This window comes from Lissotriton helveticus, chromosome 1_1, assembly GCF_964261635.1.
Source record: "Lissotriton helveticus chromosome 1_1, aLisHel1.1, whole genome shotgun sequence".
NCBI classification, from domain to species: Eukaryota; Metazoa; Chordata; class Amphibia; order Caudata; family Salamandridae; genus Lissotriton; species Lissotriton helveticus.
In genome coordinates this window covers 1,117,346,264-1,117,368,436 of record NC_136057.1, presented here as the reverse complement: position 1 = coordinate 1,117,368,436, position 22,173 = coordinate 1,117,346,264, and the positions used below count along the sequence as shown (strand labels likewise).

General features: G+C 41.9%; 1 protein-coding gene across 1 annotated transcript in view; it reads right to left on the bottom strand.

Moving 5' to 3' along the window:
• Positions 1–22,173, bottom strand: part of LOC144772266 (solute carrier family 23 member 1-like) — a 984,472-nt gene that overhangs the window by 677,117 nt on the left and 285,182 nt on the right. The window contains exon 3 of the mRNA XM_078656497.1: positions 20,526–20,683. Coding sequence (XP_078512623.1) covers positions 20,526–20,683 — 158 coding nt within the window. The remainder of the gene's footprint in view (positions 1–20,525; positions 20,684–22,173) is intronic.

The window sequence follows — 22,173 nt, the reverse complement described above, 5'->3', positions numbered from 1 at the left end:
GCAAGCCGGGCCGACGAGGCTGAAATGCCAGAAACCGGTCCCCGGTAGCTTGTCTCCTTTCTGGTGAAGAATTGGCTTGGTAGTTTGGTCTGCCCTGTTCCCATGATGCACTGGGCCAGGGACAGACTAATTTGCATATAGCCAGGTTCTGAGCTGGGATGGGGCAGTGAGCTAAATAACGGTGATGGATCAAGCCCTGATCTTTGGACTGGGTAAGAGTGGTCTGCTTAATTCAGACACTCTGTTCATCACCACCCCCTTTTCTGAATCGTTTTTGGCCACTATAGGTGTGGCAGGGTATACTCAGACATGAGTCCCTTGCTCACTGCTCCATCAGGATTCAAGCAAGCCGGGCCGACGAGGCTGAAATGCCAGAAACCGGTGCCCGGTAGCTTGTCTCCTTTCTGGTGAAGAATTGGCTTGGTAGTTTGGTCTGCCCTGTTCCCATGATGCACTGGGCCAGGGACAGACTAATTTGCATATAGCCAGGTTCTGAGCTGGGATGGGGCAGTGAGCTAAATAACGGTGATGGATCAAGCCCTGATCTTTGGACTGGGTAAGAGTGGTCTGCTTAATTCAGACACTCTGTTCATCACCACCCCCTTTTCTGAATCGCTTTTGACACCCTGGCACCCTTGAAATAGCTCCTGCTATTTGCGATTCTTTAATAGCGAATCGCAAATAGTGAATATCTTCCCATTCATTCCTATGGGCCTCTTAGCCCATAGGAACGAATGGCTAGTATTCCTTATTAACGATTCTCAATTAGCGATCCATTATTAAGGAATATTAAGGAATCGCTAATATTTTAGCGATTCCTACCTACATTCAATTTTGCGAGTCCTTAATAGCGAATCGGTAAAATTCGCTATTAAGGACTAGCAAATTTGAATTTACCTACATCTGGCCCTTGATCTCTTACAAGGTAAGAAAATTGGGTATTTTTTGTGTTGAATGAGGATTTTCCCTCGTAGATAGCATGTTAATCTGAAAACATAATTTTTATTAATGAAAATCGGTTACTTAGAATATTCAATCATAACGCACTTTAAAAAGATGAAAACTTATAGATACTTCTTCGATAACATGCCAAGTAAAAAGCCACACACATTCCACAAAGCATGCATACCATAAAGTGGATATAATCATTTACGGGGAAGTAGCCACATACATCTGGTTAAAGACCCTGAAAGAACTTTAGATGTGTAACAGTAAACTCATAAATCTTCTTAGTCATCTTTATGCAGAGGATATGTGATCTAGAGCCTAAATTACTGATCTTGAAATGAAAATAAATATAAGCATTTTTGTTTTTCAAATGTTTTGTAATGTCTTATCTTTATACTTTTGAATTAATCACCATCACAACTGACCGATCTAGTCCATTGTCGTTAATCTACTGCACCTCCAAGTTTTTACTTAGTATTTTTAGTAGAAATGAATATTTTACTAATAAATTCATTAAGTATATTTAATCTGTCTCTAATAGACTTATAATTGCTGTATGGTCATTTGATTCGTACTGCCTCGCCATACGTAGCGTAATACGGGAAACAACCTTTACAACGCAACTTTTACAACGCACTACCATTACAACGAAACTTTTACAACGCAACATCCATTACATCGCATGCCATTACAACACAACCATTACAACGCATGACACTACAATGCATACCATTACAACGCATGTCATTACAACGCATACCATTGCAATGCATGCCATTACAACGCATACCATTACTATCCAAAACTTACCCTACTGTTGCACCCCCTGGAGTTAGAATAGTAATTTTTACCCCTACACTATCCAACACTTACCCTACTGTTGCACCCCCTGGAGTTAGAATAGTTTTTTTACCCCTACACTATCCAACACTTATCCTACTGTTGCACCCCCTGGAGTTAGAATAGTAATTTTTACCCCTACAGTATCCAATACTTACCAGACATGCAATGTAATGTTATGCGTTGTAATGGTATGTGTTGTAAAGGTAGTATGCATTGTAATGGAAGGCGTTGTAAAGGTAGTTTAAAACAAATCGTTGTAATGGCATGCGTTGTAATGGAATGCGTTGTAATGGATGTTGCGTTGTAAAAAATGCGTTGTAAAGGTATGCGTTGTAAAAGTATGCGTTGTAACGTCATACAACCGCGTAATACAGTCAAAAAGAGGGAAAATAAATCATATCATCACTACTAGAGTGCTGAAGGGCAGCGTGTGTGCTATACCTTAACAAATGACTTTGCCATTTGAAACTGAATGTATAAGAATGGAAATAATACTTTGAAAAAGGAAACTAGACCAAATCCATAAAATATCAAGTCCAGTTATTCACACAAAGGCATTTCAAAAGGACTCGGGCCACATGTAAAACCGTTTTTAGCCGTCGCAAAGGGGAAATCAGGCCATTTTCGACCACTAAAATGGCTTTTAGCATGTACTAACGTCTCGCAAAATAGTGTTTGTGAGTTGATATTAGGAAGGGGCGTGCAAGGGCATCTTTTCCCAATAGTGAGTCACAGGGGCATATATGCATGTTTTGCGTCCGGTATGCAGTCGTAAAACATTCATAGTTTACCAACTCCGTGAAAGAGGTGGCAACCAATTTGCAAACGGTAAGAGTTCCCCAAAGGACCTCTTCCCTGTTGTGAATGTGGGCGCCAACATCTTTAAGAGCAGGCAGTGGTCCCATGGAACACTGAATACACTTAAAAAATAAAACGTTAACTTTTCATTTTTCTTCTTTAAATGTATCCTAATTTCCTTTAAGGAAAATGGGCTGCATTTCCCCCACACAAAAAAATTGCGTTAATTGAAAATCAATCACAGACATGGCCACCATCCCTGTGATTATAGGCCATTCACAGTGGCTCGCAAATTTTACCATGCAGATTATGGCTATAAATTACTTTTCAATTAATATAATTACCTTACATCTCTAATGCAAGTGTGACAGGAAAATCACCAACAAAAGCTCAGAATATAATGCTTTGAGACTAATGGTTTTGGATCCTAGTGTTGGTTGGAGGCTACAAAGGACACATGAAAAATGTTTGCCATTCTCAAGCGGTGTCATATCACTGAAAGCATTTTGCCGCAGAGGTGACATTATACTTGTTTGTGACCCCAAATTAGTTCACAGGAAGTGTTATTGATTAGCCTTGACTGTGAAGACAGACCATTGTATATTGAAGAGTGGATGTTGCAGCATGATATTTCATAGTGTATGTTCCAAGATATTTTTTTTAAACATCAGTAGGGATATTATGTAAAAACCATGTCATTCAACGCAGTTCACCGGGGTCACATGTAGAAGCTGGGCTCTTGGTGGCGGGAAGAATACGCCTTCTATACCCAGGTAACTTTGGGGAAGCAAGATGTGGGCACTGTGTCTCATGTCACTACGCAAGCCAAAGGGGAAGGGAACATTTTGTTTCTAGAACTCTTCAAGGAAGGATGGCCGTGAATAACATGCCATCCGAAGTCGAGGTCCAGGCTACCCTCACGCAGTGCTTAATTTGAGCCAGTAGTTTTCGGTGCTTGGCACCGGCACTTAATTATCAACACTAGCGCTTGTGACAGTCAGCCACAAGGTGGCGATGCCTAGTTCACTTAGAGATGACTAATTATTAATTCAATATGCAATTAAAAATGACTATTGCATGCCGCCCAAGCAATTCTTAAAGCTTTGGTGGCCTGGAATAGTCTGAATTGTCACACTTGTAAGAGTCGGATGCTTAGTAATTGTGTTGTTAGTATCATTTTCAGTATGGCAGGGCAATGTGTGGTGCAGGCTGCAGTAGTCTCCTGTCAAGAGCCCTGGCACTCATCTTTTTACAAATGAAGCACTGCCCTCACGGTGCTGAGAGCGGCAGGAAGTTATCTGTCGGGTGCAGGTCCCCATCTAGAGATGTAGCCTCCACAGAGGCCAAGATAGGCAGTGTTCGTGGGGATTAGGGCTGCAGTCTTGGCAATTGGCTACCCCCCCCCAGGAGAAGAAGGTGTGCAGTGTTTTTGCTTCTGAAGTCATTGACACCCCCAGGAGCTCTATGCCAGAGATGGAGTGTGAGTACCACTAAAAGAAGGTGCAAGGGCCTACCTTGATTGCGCTTATGATGCATTGGCAACACCATGGGCTACCAAGGACTGCATGGGGTCAGAACACTAGAAAGACTCTAAACTAGGATGTGTCACATCCTAGAGCTCGGTGTCAGAATAGTTGTCCAGTAGATCCATAAAGAGCGGCAGGTAGTTCCAAGAGGGGGTCTCAAGTCTAATGGCCCAGAGGTTTGTGCTGGATCCACACACTTCCAGCCCTCACAAGGGGGATGCTACAAACAAGGAGCACACAGGGGCAGGATCTAAGGAAGATGGCGCACCCTTGCAGGCTGGTGAAAGGAAATGCAGGAAGGCCTCTAAACAGAGTAAGAATGATGAGGCAGAAGTTAGGTAGGAATGGGCGCAGAGCAGTGCAGCTCCGCGGTGATCTGAAAAAGGTACAGGGAGGACCCATATGTGTGCAAGATGGCTGAGAGGGAGGCAACACCGTAGAGGAAGTTGTGGATCCCGACTGATGAGACAGAGGCTCAGATGCAAGCATACTCTATGAGCAAGTGGTTGGCAGAAGGCAACCGCCTAGCAGCTGGAAGAGAAGGCAGAAGTAGACAGTGCACTCCTTCTTCAAGTGATGGAGCATTTGGACAAATGTTTTGGCTAAGAAGGTCATGGAGTAGGTGATAGGTGGCAGGAAGACAGGAGAGTGAATATAGATGATGGGGGCATGGGTCATAGCAGAGCATGTAAGCGAGAGAATAAGTGTGAGAGGCAGGAGGGAGAGTGAAGGGAGAAGGGGTTTCAGTTAGTGTCAGGTGGAATATTTTGAGTCCTCGGAGAAGTATTTTCTAGCCAAGAAGAAATGCAGAGCTGTACAGACTGACACAGGTGGTAGAGCAAGAGATGGGGGTCCAAGGAGAGAAGACATGAGAACAGCAAAAGGACAGAGGTGGAACAAGAGAATGAGTCAACAAGGTAGAGTTGGAAGTAGGAAGTGACAAAGCAAAAGTAGCTAAGGCAACAGAAGAAGCAAATTTAGAGCAGGACAAGAATAAAGGAGTTGAACAAAAGAGAAAATATGGGCCAATAGGAGGCAAGGGTGTCACGTTTGTCGATGAATAAATTGAGGAAACTATGACAGCTAATGGCTTTGGAAATTAAAAGAAAAAATGCTAGCTGAGGTTTCTTCAGAAATTGCTTGGACATTTGAACTTTGCACGTAGAGTGGTGGCCCCAGGGATAGTATTTATACACAGCTGACAATCTCGTTGAGGTAATGTTTAAGGCCCCATCATAGGATAAGAATGACTAGCAGAATGAAGGAAGACTTAGAGATGTGGCAGAGATTTTTGATTGACTACAATGTAGTAACAGTGTGGCAACATGATGATTCAATCGTATGGACGTGGAAATATTCTCCAGTGAGTTTGGACAAGGACAAGGGGAAGAGGAGCGAAGTGTTGGGGCCGATTTTGTTGACCATTCCAGAAAGCATGGTGACCCAGGCGAGAGTTGCGTTTGCATCTGCCTTGGTGTTACAATTGTTCAGAGCAACATTTATATTGATCTTCTATAGAGAATTTAGTGTCAGACTTTATTGAGGCAAAGGACTATGAAGTGTTCATGAGGAGAATCTAGGGGAAGATGTGCTGATGGAAGAAGGGGCGAAGCAGATAAAAGTGAGAAAGAGTAAAAACAGATTAATGGGCAGGCAGCTGTGCAGAGAATCTGAAGATATCAAGGGTGCAGGCTATATGCCCAATGAGGGCAAGCGCATATGGTTGAGGTACAGGAAAAGGGTGGCAGACATATTTTGTCCATGCAGGGGGCATGAAAGTAATGATAAGGGAGGTGCTAGGGGTGCCAAGAATATGCAAGACAGGTTGAAAAGGCAAACAATTTGGGATACACTCGTATGGAAAGGCACAGCCACAGAAGGGTTGAGTATATCTGAAGGAGAGGGAGTTGAAAAGGCTTGAATGATGGAGGAGTAATTATATGTGGGATTATTTATGGTCATGAAGGTGAGGTTGGGAAGTGCTCTGACAATGCTGATATCCTCTCCATGTGCAGTATCGGCATGTAAAAATAAGAAGATCTGGGTTTGCACTGTACACATAAAAGAAGGGGCGAGTGGTACAACTCCTCAACCATCCTCCAAAACTCTAAACCTAAAACACACAACATAGATGAGGAGGTAAAAATCAAATATTAACACCCTCTCTGGGGACCGTATATGGGATTAAAGTGGTACTGATAGTGGCATGCTCCATAAAAGGGCGTGCTACAACATCCACTGCGTATCCAACACCAGGATTGGAGCAATGATTTTTTTCACTTTCAAAACTCTTAATGGGAACCACCGTGCAATGGCTCAATAAAACAACCTTAGAAGTATCCCTACTAATTTATTCTAGGTCTCCTAGGTATGGTTGAAAACTCTAGATGAGATGGTCTTGGGATATTATCAGGGGTAATTGCCTCCTCATCTCTTTTATGTGTGGTAGATCTGGATTTGCAGATAATCCACTGTGAAGTGGGCACGTGTACAAATGGAGTGGCAAAGCTACTGTCAACAACTGGGACTGGATTTTAATGAGGTGACAGTACTGTGGAAAGGCCAAGGGAGAATGAATTAGAGGCAGTTATTAGAAATGTTAAGGGAGCTAATTTGTAAATGGCCTCAGCCATAGGGTGGCCTTATCCACCTAGGGGAGAATGATTTGGTACAGAAACCCTGTTTGGAATTGACAAAAGTGATAAAGAGGGATTTGAGGGGTGAGTGGCTGATGGGGTAAGACAGCTCTATATTGGACACAGCTGCTGCCCAGGAGTGTTTGGAGGGGAAATGGAAAACCAGCTGCATTAATCACAGGGTCTGATTTAGAGTGTGGCAAATACGATACTCAATCACAAACATGATGGATATCCTGTTTGCTGCATTACATGCTCCATTGAATATTCTCCCACAGTGTGTCATCATGCACCATTCCCAGTAAAAATGTAACATGAAACACACCATTGCGGGCACAGCACCTGGGAAACAACAGAAAAGAGAGTAAGAAATCAGGTATTTGTTGAGGGGGTTGGAAGCCTCACTCAGGCAACAACCACAATCCTTGTCAGATTGTCAGATTGAACCGCAAAAGTCAATAAATTAACCTGTGCTAAAATCCCTCTGGTACAGCAGCACAAAAGCCGTCAGGTTTATTTTAGAGAAACTGTGTTAAGTATTTATGTAGCAAACAAACAGTTATAAAGTGTAAACACAAAAATCACAAAACAATTTAAGAAAATATAGTACATTTTAACAAATAAAATCATACTAGAATGTCAAAAATCCAATCAGGAGAGCCGAAGTGTTGCAATTTCATAGGTTTACTTAAGTATAACACCTATAAGAATAAACCCCCACTCATGGTCATCTCGTCCTGTTAGACCAGGGGAAAGTCACAAGTTTAGGCCTGCCGTAATGGAGCAAGGTCTGGATAAAGGGGCCAGGTTAGTCCTACTGAAAGAGTTACCTTCTAAAAGTTCAGCACAAAGAGTCCAGTTTGAGATGGAGTAGTCCGCGAGGAGCAGAGAGAGTATCACAGATGGTCATCGCTGTAACGCAAAGATCTGGTCGGGTGCCTCGGAGGGTCGTTGGGGGAGCTTCACGTTGGTGTTCACTGGGGCCTGTTGTTGCTGTAGTGCCAGATGCAGACCTTGTGTTGCCGGTCATTGCTGGTGGTCTCTGTAGCAAGCTAAACTGGGTTTACTGGAGCTCCGCATTGGCGGTCATCATGGGTGCAGGGTTTTGGTGGGAACAGGCCTGTTTGTGGTCATGAAGAGCCTGAAACCTCAGGATTTCTCCTTTCTCACAGAGATGTGCACTCTGATGACAGCCAAGGGTCCAAGACCTCTACGGGACCAGGGACTCACTCAAGCAGAGGCCAACAGGGCTCAAGCAGGTCCAGTTGCAAGTCTAGGCAGGTCCAGTTGCAGCAGGTCAGCTGGACAGGTGCCAGGAGGCCTCTGAAGCTTGTTGTGTCCCTGTAGCTCACAACAGGAGGTCCCCCTGTTGCCCTTTAGAGTCACTCAGGTTAGCAGAGGATGAAGGGAGCAGGTTTAGCCTTCCTTCTCAGGGAGCAGGGCAGGCCTTAAATAGCAGAGCAGTCCTCTGGAAAACTAGACTGGCCTCAAGTTGCAGGACACTGCCCCGGTAGCAGCAGGGGAGTCCACTGAAGAGCAAGGCAGGTCTCATGTAGCAGGGCAGTCACCTGGGAAACAAGGCAGTCCTTCTTCTGTAGTCCACAGGTCCAGGAGTGTACTGCAGAGGAGGTTCAGGAGGTCCAATATTTATCCCTGGTGCCAGCCTTTGAAGTGGGGGTGACATCCTGGCTCTACCCACATCTAGTTCTGGAAAGTTCTTCCCTTCCCCTGCCCAGGTTCCAAGACATCTGAAGTCACAAACAACTGGTGTCAGTTTCCTTTGTGTTTATGCTGGAGGCGGAACCTTTAAATGTAAGTGGAATAAAGAACAGCTCTGCCACACCCATCCTTCCAGGATGGCCCAACCTGCCAAGAAACTGCCCCCCTTTGTCTCACTGTCTAGGAAGGGTACACAGGCTCAAACTGCTAACTATTCACAGTCATGTGATCCAGGAGTCAGGCAGTAGGCACCAATTGGTTCGGACAAGAAAATGCCAACGTTCTAAAAGTGGCATTTTCATAATTGTGTCCTGAAATCCGACTGTACCTTTAAAGGAATTACAATTTGTTTGAGTCCAAACTTCACATCCCTATCTGTTCACCATAAAATATTAGCACTTCATGAATGTAATAAGGACACCCAATGTTACCCAATGACAAAGCTAGGTTGTACAGTAGTGAAAAAAAGATGTAGATGTTTTTCACTACCAGGACATATGAAACTTAAAAACACATCCTAATTTTTAAATACAAATCACCCTGCCCGATGGGATTGTTAGGGCCTACCTTGGAGGTGACATGTGTGTTTTAAAAAGGAAGGTAAAGGCCTGGCAAAAGGTTTATGTCACCAGGTCATGGCCATCATAGACATTTTACTTCGGACTGCATTTAAATGGTATAACAATAAAAATAGTAAATGTTTTAACCCATAGATCTAAAGCATGCTGGGAGTGTGCTATCAGTATTGAAAGCATGTGGAATTTTATGCTGCAAAAAAAGAAACAATTTGCAGGTTGTCAGGGTTTGCAGGCAGAGGCGCCTACCTCTGCGTAATTCAACAACAATTCCCATGATGCCTGCAGCCCTAAGGATCATGGCATAAATGGTGAACATGCACGTCGATGAACATGCGTAATTCTCTAGTTTGTAATCGACCGGGAGACTCGTATCGGCTGTGTGGTGTCTCTCGCCCGTCTCGTCCAGAGGAAGTGTTTTCGCATCCTGATCTCTGGTTTTCCTGGGAAGGTCAGTGTTGGTGAGAGGCGCAGGAGTGCCTCTTATTTCCCGGACGGTTTCTTGCAGCGGGGCTTGATAACACCAAATGCGGTGAGACGAGGATTCTTAGCCGCGTTGAGTGCCGGCGTCTCGAGGATTGAGAGACGGGTATTCCATTTTGGACTTTGTAGCAGGGGAAAATAGGCTTGCATCCTGCTGCTTTGCAGAGGTTCTAAATTGTTCCAGAAAGACACAAATTCACTCAACTTCCAGGTAGGAAGTATTCAAGGGGCCACCACAAAGGTATCCACATATTCTTTAAGCACGTCATTTAAGAAATACTGAAAGGCCGCTGGGGCCTCGCACAACCGGAACGGCATGACAGTATATTCATACAACCCATAATGTGTTTTGATGGCGGTTTTCCATTCATCGAACACACAAAGTATCCTTGGGTCTTGAAAGTGTAGAAGGTATAAAAACCTATTTAGATGTAGAGAGCCTAGTGTGCTGTATGCAGTGGATAATACCTAGTGAGAGGCAAGGAAACACATCTTTAAAAAGGAAAATCCTTTAAAAAGGACATAAACCCATGACTCACCGAGGCCACGTTCACTGCCGTTCCGTTCCGATAAGCGTTCATTGTGAACGTGAAGAGGAGCTAATTGAAGTCTGTGGATTTCCAGTTTCCTAATTAAGGAATCTCTATACATTTCTTTCTGCTGTGTATTTATCATCATTAAGGAAAACCAGTGTGTATGACTATAAGAGACCTGCATTGCCTATAGTGTGTGCAGGAGGCATCCTAATGCACATGGCTTTTGAATTAAGAAGCTTTACCAGCAGTATTGCTCAGATCTCCAAACTATTTTCATTTTCTTGCTTTTTTTAGCGGTACGTATGGTGTATGATGTTCCTTTCTGTTATGTTATGGTATGTTAATTTCGATTTGTATAGCGCTTAATACCGACAGGTCTCAAAGCGCTAAGAGAGGAAAATCACAGCACCCCTAGGTAAGTATGATCACTAGCAGCATAGGGTTAAGCCCAGTCTTCAATGAAGAGGAGGGTCTTCAAATTTTTCCTAAACACAGGGAGGGCCTTCTCTGAGCGAAGAAGGACAGGGAGCCTGTTCCACAATTGTGGAACACAGACAGAAAAAGCCCGCCCTCCTTTTTTCGTAAGATTAAATCGCGGACAGAGTAGTAAGTTCCCTGCGGAAGATCATAATGAACGGCTTTCACCAGACGCTCTTTGATGTAGCATGGAGCTTGTCCATATTGAGCCTTATGGGCGATACAAAGTCCCTTACACTTGATCCTTTGCTTTATAGGGAGCCAATGAAGCTTTTGCAGTAGGGGGGCAGCTCTTGTATATCTCGGAAGTTTAAAATCAGTCTCGCTGCATTATTCATTACCACCTGAAGTTTATTGAATAGTTTATCTGGTAATCCAATATAAAGCACGTTACCATAATCTAACCGGGACAGGATCAAAGCTGTCACCACCGTACGCATGGTGGAAAAATAGAGGATAGATGAAAGTTTCCTCAATTGCCTTAATAGGCCCACACATGTCCCAAAGTGGAAATTTGGTTAGATAGTGAGAAGTTTGCGTCAATTTTTATACCTAGGCTTTTTACCACTGGTGCTGGGGACGGCGTGTCTCCCAGCTCCTGAGGCCAAAATTGGTGAGACCATATATTCTCTGCTGTGGTGATAGCCAGTACCTCAGTTTTATCCGGGTTGACCTTTAATGAGTTGATACTTAGTCATCCAACTCACTACAAATCTCAAAATATCTTGTACTCGTGCATGGGCTTGGAAAGTATTTCAATTTGCAGGATAATTTGGGTGTCATCAGCGTAATTAAACACTTGACAGTCCATCCGAGCCAGATCCATCACTAGAGGGTGCAGATAGATATTAAACAATAATGGTGATAAAGCTGACCCTTGCGGTACTCCGCAAGTTATGGACCCTCTATCTGACACGCAGTCGCCCATCTGAATTACTTGGGTCCCGTCTGACAGGAAGGAAGCAATCTACTGATGAGTCATCCCATCAATACCTAGCTCCCGAACTCTGGACAGAAGTTGGTCATGATTGACCGTGTCGAACGCGGCCGACATGTCTAAAAGGACCAGGGCACATGGCTTTTTTTGATCTGCCGTGAGCCTACTTTTGTCCAGGATGGACAGCATCACTAGCTCCGTACTATGGTGGGCACGAAAGCCGGCCTGCCTATCCCCAAGTAAATGATGATCGTCCATGAACCCTGATAAAATTTTAAGAACATATTGTTCAAGAATTTTAGCAATAAAGGGCAGTAGGGAGATGGGTATAACATTTTTCATAATGGTGGTATCAGCTTCGCTTTCTTAAGTAGAGAAATTACTCTGGCTTCCTTGAGTTTCCTAAGAACTCTTCCAGTTTCCAGAGAGAGATTAAGCAGGGAAAGAACTTCTGCCTTAATCACTGGCAGGGCTAGTTTAAAAATCTTGGGGGGGGGCAAGGATCCGCCGGTGAACCCGACTTAATCTTCGATGCAATATGAAGCAGAGAGTCTTGGTCCATTTGGGGGGAAAAGGTGATAGATTCCCTAATATTCTTATGTGATTTTTCCCTTTCCAGGACTTTTAGATTGATGGGAGTGTTCTGAATATCTGATATTATTACATACAATTCAGGAGAGTGAATGAGAGGAGTACAGGATCTTGATTCTATTTTGTTTTTGTTCTGTTAGGTAGATGCAGGGAGAATTTTACAGAAAGTTTTTTGGCACAGAAATTCTTTCAATTAGGCGAACCTTTCCATATCTATAAGGTATTTACGGATTATTAGCGAGACTTACAGAGAGTAGACTCGTATCTTGTACTCTACTGATTTTCTTCACTATTTATTCCACAGGTTCAAAATCCCAGCAGTTCCCTTCCTTACACCCCTATCCCTCGCTTGACCACGCTACAACTCTGTGTAGTATTTGTTGCCACAGAGTTGGGGATGTCAGGAGGTGGACCACTTTGTGCATCATTCCAGTTCTGAGGATTTCCATCTTTAAGGGCCCTGACACAGGTGAACTGCAACATCCATTTTATTTTAAACATGCAATTTTTCTTAGATTTCCAATATACAATGTACAATGAAGAGAAGTATACTGCAAACAATTACCACAGATGTTTCCCTCTTCCAAACTCCCTCAATCAATCAATCAATTAATCAGTCAATCAATCAGGGATGGTAAAGTGCAACTACTCACCCGTGAGGGCATCAAGGCGCTAGGGGGGAAGGGGTGGCTCCGTTGAGTGCTGGGGTCATCCGAAGAGCCAGGTCTTGATGTCCTTCCTGATCTGGGGCAATGTGAGAGATTGCCGGAGGTGGAGGGTGCTCCAGTCTTTGGCTGAGAGGTAGGAGAAGGACTTTCCTCCCGTTCTAGTCCTGTTGATGTGTGGGATGGTGGCCAAAGAGAGCTAACTGTTTATAGATGTCTTTGGGTATGTTGAAGGATAGGCGGCTGTTCAGAGATGCAGGTCCGGTGTTGTGAAGGGCCTTGTATGCATTGGTGAGGAGTTTGAAGGTAATTCTTCTTTTGACTGGAAGCAGGTGGACATTGTGGAGGTGTTGGGTGATGTGACTGTGACGGGGATGACGAGGAGCAGTCTGGCTGTGGAATTCTGAACAGTCTGGAGTTTGCGAAGGAGTTTCTAGTTGATTCCGGCGTAGAGAGCGTTGCCGTAGTCCAGTCTGCTGCCCATAAGTGCGTGTGTGACAGTTTTTCTGGGTTCGGTTGGGATCCATCTGTAAGTCTTTCAAAGCATGCAGTGAGTGATGAAGCAGATTGAGAATACGGCGTTGATCTGGTGGTTCATTGTGAGTGATGAGTCCAGTATGATGCTAAGGTTTCTTGCGCAGTCTGTCGGTTTGGGGGGATTTCTGAGGGCAGAGGGCCACTGGGAGTCATTCCATGTGGAAGGAGTGGAGCCAAGAATGAGGACTTCTGTCCTTTCTGAGTTGAGTTTCAGGCAGCTGTTCTTCATCCAGGTGACGACGGCTTTCATCTCTTCTTGGAAGTTGTGTTTGGTGATGCTGGGTTCGTAAGTGAGGGAGAGGATAAGCTGGGTGTTGTCGGTGTAAGAGGCGATGTTGAGCCCTGATTCCTGACGATGGTTGCGTGGGGGGCCATGTAGACATTGAATAGGGTGGGGCTGAGGGAGGAGCCCTGGGGCACTACACAGTTGGTCTCTGTCAGTTTTGAGAGGTAGGGAGGGGGTCTGATCTGCTGAGTTCTGCCGGTGAGGAAGGAGCGTATCCAATAGAGGGCCTTGACTTGGGTGCTGGCATCATGGAGTCTGGTGGCTGGGGTGTGTGTGAGATGGTGTCGAATGCAGCCGAGAGGTCCAGGAGGGCGAGGGCTACCATTTCGCCCTGGTGGAGGAGGGAGTGGGTGTCATCAGTGGTGGCAAGTAGGTTGGTCTTGGTGCTGTGGTTGCTTTGGAATCCGGATTGGGAGATATCCAGGATGATGTTAGCTTCGAAGAAGGTTGCTAGCTGAGTGTTGATGGCCTTTTCAGTTACCTTGGCTATGAACGGAAGCAGGGAGATCGGTATGAAGTTCATAAGGTCCGTTGGGTTCACGGAGGGTTGATTCAGGAGGGGGTTGACTTCGGTGTGTTTCTAGTCATTTTGAAAGTTGGCGGTCTCCCAGTAGCAGTTGATCATTCGACGTAGTTTGGGTGCGATGGTAGAGGCAGCTCTGTGGACAACTCCATGACCAATTCAGAGCAGCATAAACATCTTCCTCTTTGAAAGTAATCCCAACCATGTATATTGATAAGAATATCATGAGCAGAGGTTATATATTATCTTAACATTTCACTCAGGGGACCATGTAAACTGTCACATCTCAATTCATCAGAAGTAAAAAAGTTTAGAGATCCTAAACTGTGGTGGACATGAGATATTCCAGAGCCCAGATGACAGGAAAAGCAGCAGACCCCATATCACTCAGAAGTTATATTAACCAGTCATTGTCTGTAGAGTCTCTTAATAGCTACCATATTGTAATCCAAAAGTCGTTGGTGCAAGTGAGAGATTGTTGGAGGATTTCTCTTTTTCCAACTCAAAGCCAAATATGTTTTTACAACCCCCAAACAATTCCATAAATGGATGCAATGTGCTCTAGTTTGAGGTTCCAAAAGAGGGAGCGAATGAATATTATATTTGAGAGAGTGCAGGCTCTCAGTGTATTTTACATAAATGCAAAGATCTCTGACCTGAATAGTATGCAATGGGGGCAGTACCACCAAATATAGTTGAAATCACCTAATAGGCCACCGACTCACCAATACAGGGCACTCATGAGCAAGAAGAATTTGGACTGCTTCATTGGCCAGCAATACCAGTTAAATACTATCTTATAGTGCACCTCTCTACCCAGGATACAACCGGGGTTTTGAGTGATATCTCATCTCATCAAAGCTGCTGTTGAGGAAGTTGTATACTGTTGATATTATACCTTTTGAGCTAATTGCTGACTTTACAATTTCTCAAATGGGATTAAAATCCCTATTGAGGAATTTGTACACCGTTGATATTATACCTTTCGAGCCAATTGCTGACTTTATAAGTTTTTTAAAATGGGATCAAATTGTGTGTTGTACTTCTCTAACAATAGGGTGCCTCAGGTAGCTTAGCTGGGCATAGTGGAATTGTTCCTGCTCGTCAAGTTTGCAGATGCATTTACAAATCTCAAAGGACAGCATGCTGCCAATTGAGGACGTTTTCATCATTCCATTTGCTGATAGGGCCTACCATCAGTGCCATTTTACAGCCCAGGGTGGTAATGGATAGGGATGTTTGAGGAAGAAAATAAAGTCAAGCTTATGCGTTTTGTCAATGTGGCCCAAACTGTGAGCGCTATTTGTAAGGGTGCTATCATGGATGTCAAGGGACCTGTGCCACTTAGGTTTCCTTGCTCAGTCCTAAAGGGTTTTGTCCAAAACTGCCCATTCCATTTGTAGACACATTTGTTCAGTCTCCCTCAGTGATCAGCTAAAAAATATCCATAATTGGTCTGCTTATTAATAAGTTGGGAAATGTGGGAGTGCTAGCCCTTTCGCAAGTTTGGGTTGACGCAAAATTTTAGAAGCTAGTCTGGTCCAACCACTTTGACAAATGAATGTCATGATATATATATTTTTTGTTTAGTGAAGAATAAGTACATAATAGATATGAAATTGAAGGGAGGCATTTTCTTTAATGATATGTATCTTACCTAACCAGGAGAGAAAGAAGGGCAACTGTTTCCTAAAGGTATAACAAAGATTTCAAGGATATGCAGATAATTGTCTTTGTAGTCATATGATAGACTTGGAACGATATTGATGCACAAATATTTGATATAACAAGCTCTCCACTGACTGTAGTCTGGGATGTTAGCATGTTTACTGTTTCTGTGGGTAACGTCAAGTTCAAGATCTCCGATAGTGTCAGATTAATCCTAAAGCCAAAGACCATCCTGGGATGGGTGTCCCTGGTGATATTAAGGCTAGAACTACATCATCCGTGAAAAATGTTATTTTATGCATAACCAGGCCAAATTGGTGCACAGACATAATATCGACTCCAAAATATCGTTTGGACAGAATATCGAGTTTTAAATATCGTTTGGAGAAAATATCGACAGGACAGAATATCGACAGCCAAAATATCGTTTTTAAGGTAAGTGAAGTAATATCGACTGTAAATAATATAGAAAGTGAAAATATCCAAGTATATAATCTAGAGAGTAAAAAATATCGTTTTTTAAATAATATGTAATTATTTATAGTGTTTTTATGTTATAATATGTGTGAAAAGTGTCATTTTATGTTATAATTATTTTTAATTAATGATTTTTTTTAAATTATTGTGTAATTTTATTCTGTAGCGGGTTGTGGGTTTATAGGGAATAGGGTGGGAAGTAATTTAATTATAATTAATTAAATATGTAAATTTATTAATTGGTAGTAATAATTAATTAATTGGTAATTAAATAATATATGTTAATTATTTAAAATTTAATTGGTAATTAATTTAATTTAATTTATTAATTGCTAATTATGTAAATTAAAATAATGTATTTCCTGTAGCGGGTTGTGGGTTTATAGGGGAATAGGGTGGGAAGTAATTTAATTATTATTTATTAAATATGTAAATGTATTAATTGGTAGTAATATTTAATTAATTGGTAATTAAATAATATTTGTTAATTATTTCAAATTTAATTGGTAATTAATTTAATTTAATTTATTAATTGCTAATTATGTAAATTAAAATAATGTATTTCCTGTAGCGGGTTGTGGGTTTATAGGGGAATAGGGTGGGAAGTAATTTAATTATTATTTATTAAATATGTAAATGTATTAATTGGTAGTAATATTTAATTAATTGGTAATTAAATAATATTTGTTAATTATTTAAAATGTAATTGGTAATTCATTTAATTTAATTGATTAATTGCTAATTATGTTTAATTAAAGGGGTATTTTTAGGGTTCAGGGTCAGTTTTTAGTTTTTGGGTAAAGGGGTATTTTTAGGGTTCAGGGTCAGTTTTTAGTTTTTGGGTAAAGGGGTATTTTTAGGGTTCAGGGTCAGTTTTTAGTTTTTGGGTAAAGGGGTATTTTTAGGGTTCAGGGTCAGTTTTTAGTTTTTGGGTAAAGGGGTATTTCTAGGGTTCAGGGTCAGTTTTTAGTTTTTGGGTAAAGGGGTATTTTTAGGGTTCAGGGTCAGTTTTGGGTTTTTGGGTAAAGGGGTATTTTTAGGGTTCAGGGTCAGTTTTTAGTTTTTGGGTAAAGGGGTATTTTTAGGGTTCAGGGTCAGTTTTGGGTTTTTGGGTAAAGGGTTTTTTTAGGGTTCAGGGTCAGTTTTGGGTTTTTGGGGTACAGGGGTACAGTGTAAAAATAAAGTAAAATTAAATTTACATTAATTTAATTTAATGAAATGAAATTAAATTAAATTATATTTAAATAATTTTAAATAATTTAAATTAAAAAAAAAATTATATACTTACCAATACTTACGTTGTAATGGTAGTGCGTTGTAAAAGTTGCGTTGTAACGTCATATATCCACTGTTGCACTCTTTGCAGTGGGAATAGTAATTTTTACTCTTTTGTATTTGTACGTTAATAATATTGGCTATTATTTAATTAAATTTTGTTACTATATATATATATGTTTTAAGAAATATGATTAAAAAAATATTATTTTTTTACTTTCATTAATTATTTAATTATTAAAAGTTATTTTAAGTATTGTTAATTATATTTTAGTAATTAATTTTTTATATTAATGTAATTAAACATTGTTTTTATTAAAGTCGATATTTTTTACAACTATATTTTTGTAAACGATATTTTGTACTCGATATTTTTGTACTTACCTGTTTGTACATACAAACTCGATATTTTGGTTGTAGATATTTTTTCCTCGATATTTTGGGTAGTCGATATTTTGGTAGTCGATATTATTTCAGTGATCCGGCCAAATTGAATACCTTTAATGGCCTCATCCACTCTGTTGTGTGCTACACAAGATTCAATGCTGTGGTCAAAAATAATTGGTGGGAGGTGGTATCTCGGATTTGTTCCTCTTCCAGAGTGAAAGGGCATGACATTCTACAGTTTAAGGCAACACTTTAAGTATATTAAAAAACACTGCTTTAGATATAAATGCTGGATGAATTCCAATCTTAAGTGTTTTAGCAAGAAAATGCCAGTCCACCTGGTTGAATGCCTTCTCTGCATCTAGCGAAATAAGCACTGCAGGTATAGTTTTTCTTTTGGCTTTTTTGACCAGATGGGCTACACAGTGGATATTATCATGTGTTTACCTGTACTTGAATAATACGGATTGTTTGAGGTGTATCAGGTTTTTAAAAAGGACATCCACTCTGGTCATGAGAATGTTTGTAAGTTTGGCATCCAAATTAATCAGTGCTCTGGGCTTATAAAACGTACACAGCTTGCAATTGTGACCCAATTTTTGGAATCAAGGAGATGCTAATCCTTCTATCGTAAAGGTCACTGTCTCCTCCTTTGCAAATGTATTAAAATGCTTGGTCAAGTGCAGGCCAGGCCCTGCGGCTAACCCCTCGCAGGCAGATATCTCAATATATAAAAATATATATATTTTTTTTAAACCAAAGATAACATGCACTCAGTAAATCCAGGTAATTACTTGTTTATTCTGACTACTTCAGAACATTTCCACTCCACCGACAAGTTTCGGCCTCACAGGGCCTTTCTCAGAGAGGGGCCCTGCGAGGGCAAAACGCGTTGGTGGGCGTAAGGAGGGGCTAAAGATAGATCTTAGTACTCCCAGCTCCTCTCTAGCCTTGTCCACCAACTATTTCCACCTTTTTCTTGTGGTGGGAGAGAGGAGAGAGAGTTCAGGAGGATCTACTCCCACAAGACATGTCCCAAACATGTGCCAGACAGATATTAGACATTCCCCTCAGAAGCATCTGGCTCTTTGCTGAGGCACAGGAACACATGCCTGTGATCCAGAGATGACCCAGACGCTGTTTACATTTTTTCATAAGCCAAGTAATAATGCTAACAGGGTCTGGTGCCTTCCTGAAGCAGAGATATTCACAACTGGGCCTAGGTTCATCTGGCACTCAGGAATACCTACCAACAAACATTTATGAACACTAAACACCTAAAGTGCTGGGTGGTGTGGATTGTATGGATGCCACCACTTTTCCTTTCTCAGTATAGCGTGGAAAGGTCAAACATTAGTTTGAAAAAATAAATGATCACGTTTCTGTGATGCAAGCTTCTTGAATTTTGGGAAGCAGCAAACCTCCCCCAATCTGGTGTTCCCACACTTTTACCATTAAACAGTCTCTCACTAGTGTAGGAGGTCCTATCAGAACTATTGGGTCACAGGCTAAATAAGTGACTGTGTAAAGTCAATGTGATTTACACATGGTCCCCATTTTATCATATTCCTGTTGCGTGTTATAGACCACACATGATGTGTGGGATAACCTTTTTATTTTGTGAAGTGTAAGAACATTGGATGGCCATTTTCCTACAGTTCTAGATCTAGTCACAGAAACATGAAGAAATTGTAGTTTTTTTAACTTCTTTAATATTTATAGGTTATTCTGGGTAATAAAACGTGCAGGGATTCATGCAAGTCACGTCAGCGCAAATTCCCCTGTGCCTATAGTTTTCAGAAATGTCTGGGGCTTGTTCACTTCCATCAGGCACAAATAATGGAGGCATCCTCCATGGTATCCCATCAGAAACATTCACTGGTGACTACTGTGTGTGTCCCCACTAAAACACATGGAAAAACCTGCAAATGTGTTACTATCCCACAGTCAGAAGATCTAGCAGAATACAGATTAGTCTTAGACTTCTTTCATTACAATGAGACATATACAATTGATATTCCCATGCTTAGTAGATGTAGAGCATCAAAGCTGGGAGTCATTCCTTCACCAAGGTATGTTCCTGTGTGGGGGAGACTAGTGTTAATTCCCATGCTTTGTTAAAAAACAACTACAACTCTGACAAATGTCATGTTCAGTGCAATCTCACTGCCAGCAAATCAATGTGAGGGATTTCTGACATCTAGCAAAATAAATCTTCGAATTTGTAGAAGTTACAATACATTATTTCTGTATTCTTCCGCAGACCATGGGTGTTATCAGGCCAATGTAAGAGGAATTCTAAACAACCATTTTGTTTGCAGTTTCTTGCTAAATTAAAAAAATAAACTGCACCTAGACTATTGCCTATTGGAAACATAAACCAATAGAAAACCCATACATCTCTGGTACTCCTATTCTCAGGAGACCTATAGGAAAAAAGCTGGGGGTCAAGCCTTGGCAAAGTTCACATTCGAATGTAATTTCCCAATCTGACATGAGATGTATTAACTAACACCGTATGGCAGTTGATCCATGTAAGTGAAAGTTTGCCTGTATACTTTAAATTATTTCTTCACATTTCGCCACATAAACATAAAATGTAAATTACACAATAAACGTAAAAGTTGCTCTCTTTTACCTTGATCCTATTGTCGTCTGTAGGAGAGTGCACATTCCCGAAACAAAGAATATGGTGCTGATGAGTTGACTTTTGACATGATTGTCATGTCCTACACAGAGAGGCTCAGCTAGAATCAGCGGTATTGCTATGATGCCTCCAAAGGCTAGAATGTAATGCTATAAAAATAAAAAGAGAAACATTTTATACATGCAAATATGAAGTATCATTTAATATACAATTTAAACATTTCTAAACAATATAAAAAATATCTTGTTGTACTTCAGTATGCTACACATTTTAATACATTTTTAAATAACTGTATCTTTGCCTCACTATGAGGTTTATGAGCACCACTGTTTGAAGAGGGGGGATTTGGTGTTCTGTAGTATGTTTTCTTTGAGAGCCAAAGGAATCAAGTCTATTGGACCCTCTCTTTTGTTTCGATTTGTCAGCCTGTGGGGTGACATGGAATTCAAAAATTGCAGAGGGGACATTTTATTAAAAAAAGTCTAAAATCTGAGCCCATAAAAGTATTCCTAAGAACAGCTGCACTACTTTTTGAAATTCACAGACAGATAGTATCAACCAGGGCACCCAGTGTTGTCGCCAGGCCCCGGGGGATGGGGTCCACTGGGCCAAAAATGTCCCCCCTTCCGTTGAGTAAAAAAAAAAAAGAAAAAAAAAAAAAAACGGCTTGGGGTGGTGGGTTGCCGGGGACATAATCGGCCTGGGGAGGGGGGTTGTGTGGCTCCCTTCCCCATTCTGGAAATGCCTAGTCACAGGGGATCGGGTCCTCGGGGCCAAATTTTGCCCAGGGAAGGGGGCTAGACGGCACTCCATCACTCTGCAAAAGTGCCTCTCGGTGCACAGCTGGTGAGCGGATGGCGTCCCTTTGCCTCCTGAGGGCTTCAGGACTAAAGTGGACTTCTTCCTCCAACCACAAGTGCACCAGGAGGTGTGTTTGTAGAGAGGTGGAGGAAGGGGGCATAGTCTCTGACGACCTCTCAGCAATCCAGCTGTGTGGATCTTACTGGAGGTAACAGAAGGGGTAGTTGGCCCCCAAGGACCCTCAAGAGCCAAGGGGACTTCATCCCCGAACAAGTAGTGTGCCAGGAGGCACATTTGCAGAGTGGTGGTGAAAGGGGGCATGGTCACCGAAAACCTCTCAGCAAATTCACTGTGTGGGACTTACTGGAGGTAACAGGAGGGGTAGTTGGTGCCTAAGGACGCATTTACACAGACACACAGGGGCATATTTACAAGCCCCTATCACCACCACAACATCACTTTTCTCGATGTTGTGGTGGCGATAGGGGCTTTGCCTTACTTACAAGGCAGCGTTAAGCCACTTAACATAGCCTTGTAAATAAGGCACCCTTTCATGTTATACTTAGTGTGAAAGGGGAGGGCGTTCCACCGCAACACCCATTGATTTTGACGCTGTTCCATATTTACAAGGTTAGTGTGAATATGGGGCAGCACCAATAGAGACCAGGGAAAACCTGGTCTTACCCTGGCGCAACGACAAGAAATGCTTAATTTCTCCTTGTTTTTGATGTTTCCATGTGTGTAGTGTTGTGAAGCACACATGGAAAGAGCAAAACACCATTGATCATTTATGTGCAGGAAGGTGCCCCTTCCTGCACACATAAACATTTTTTTTTAA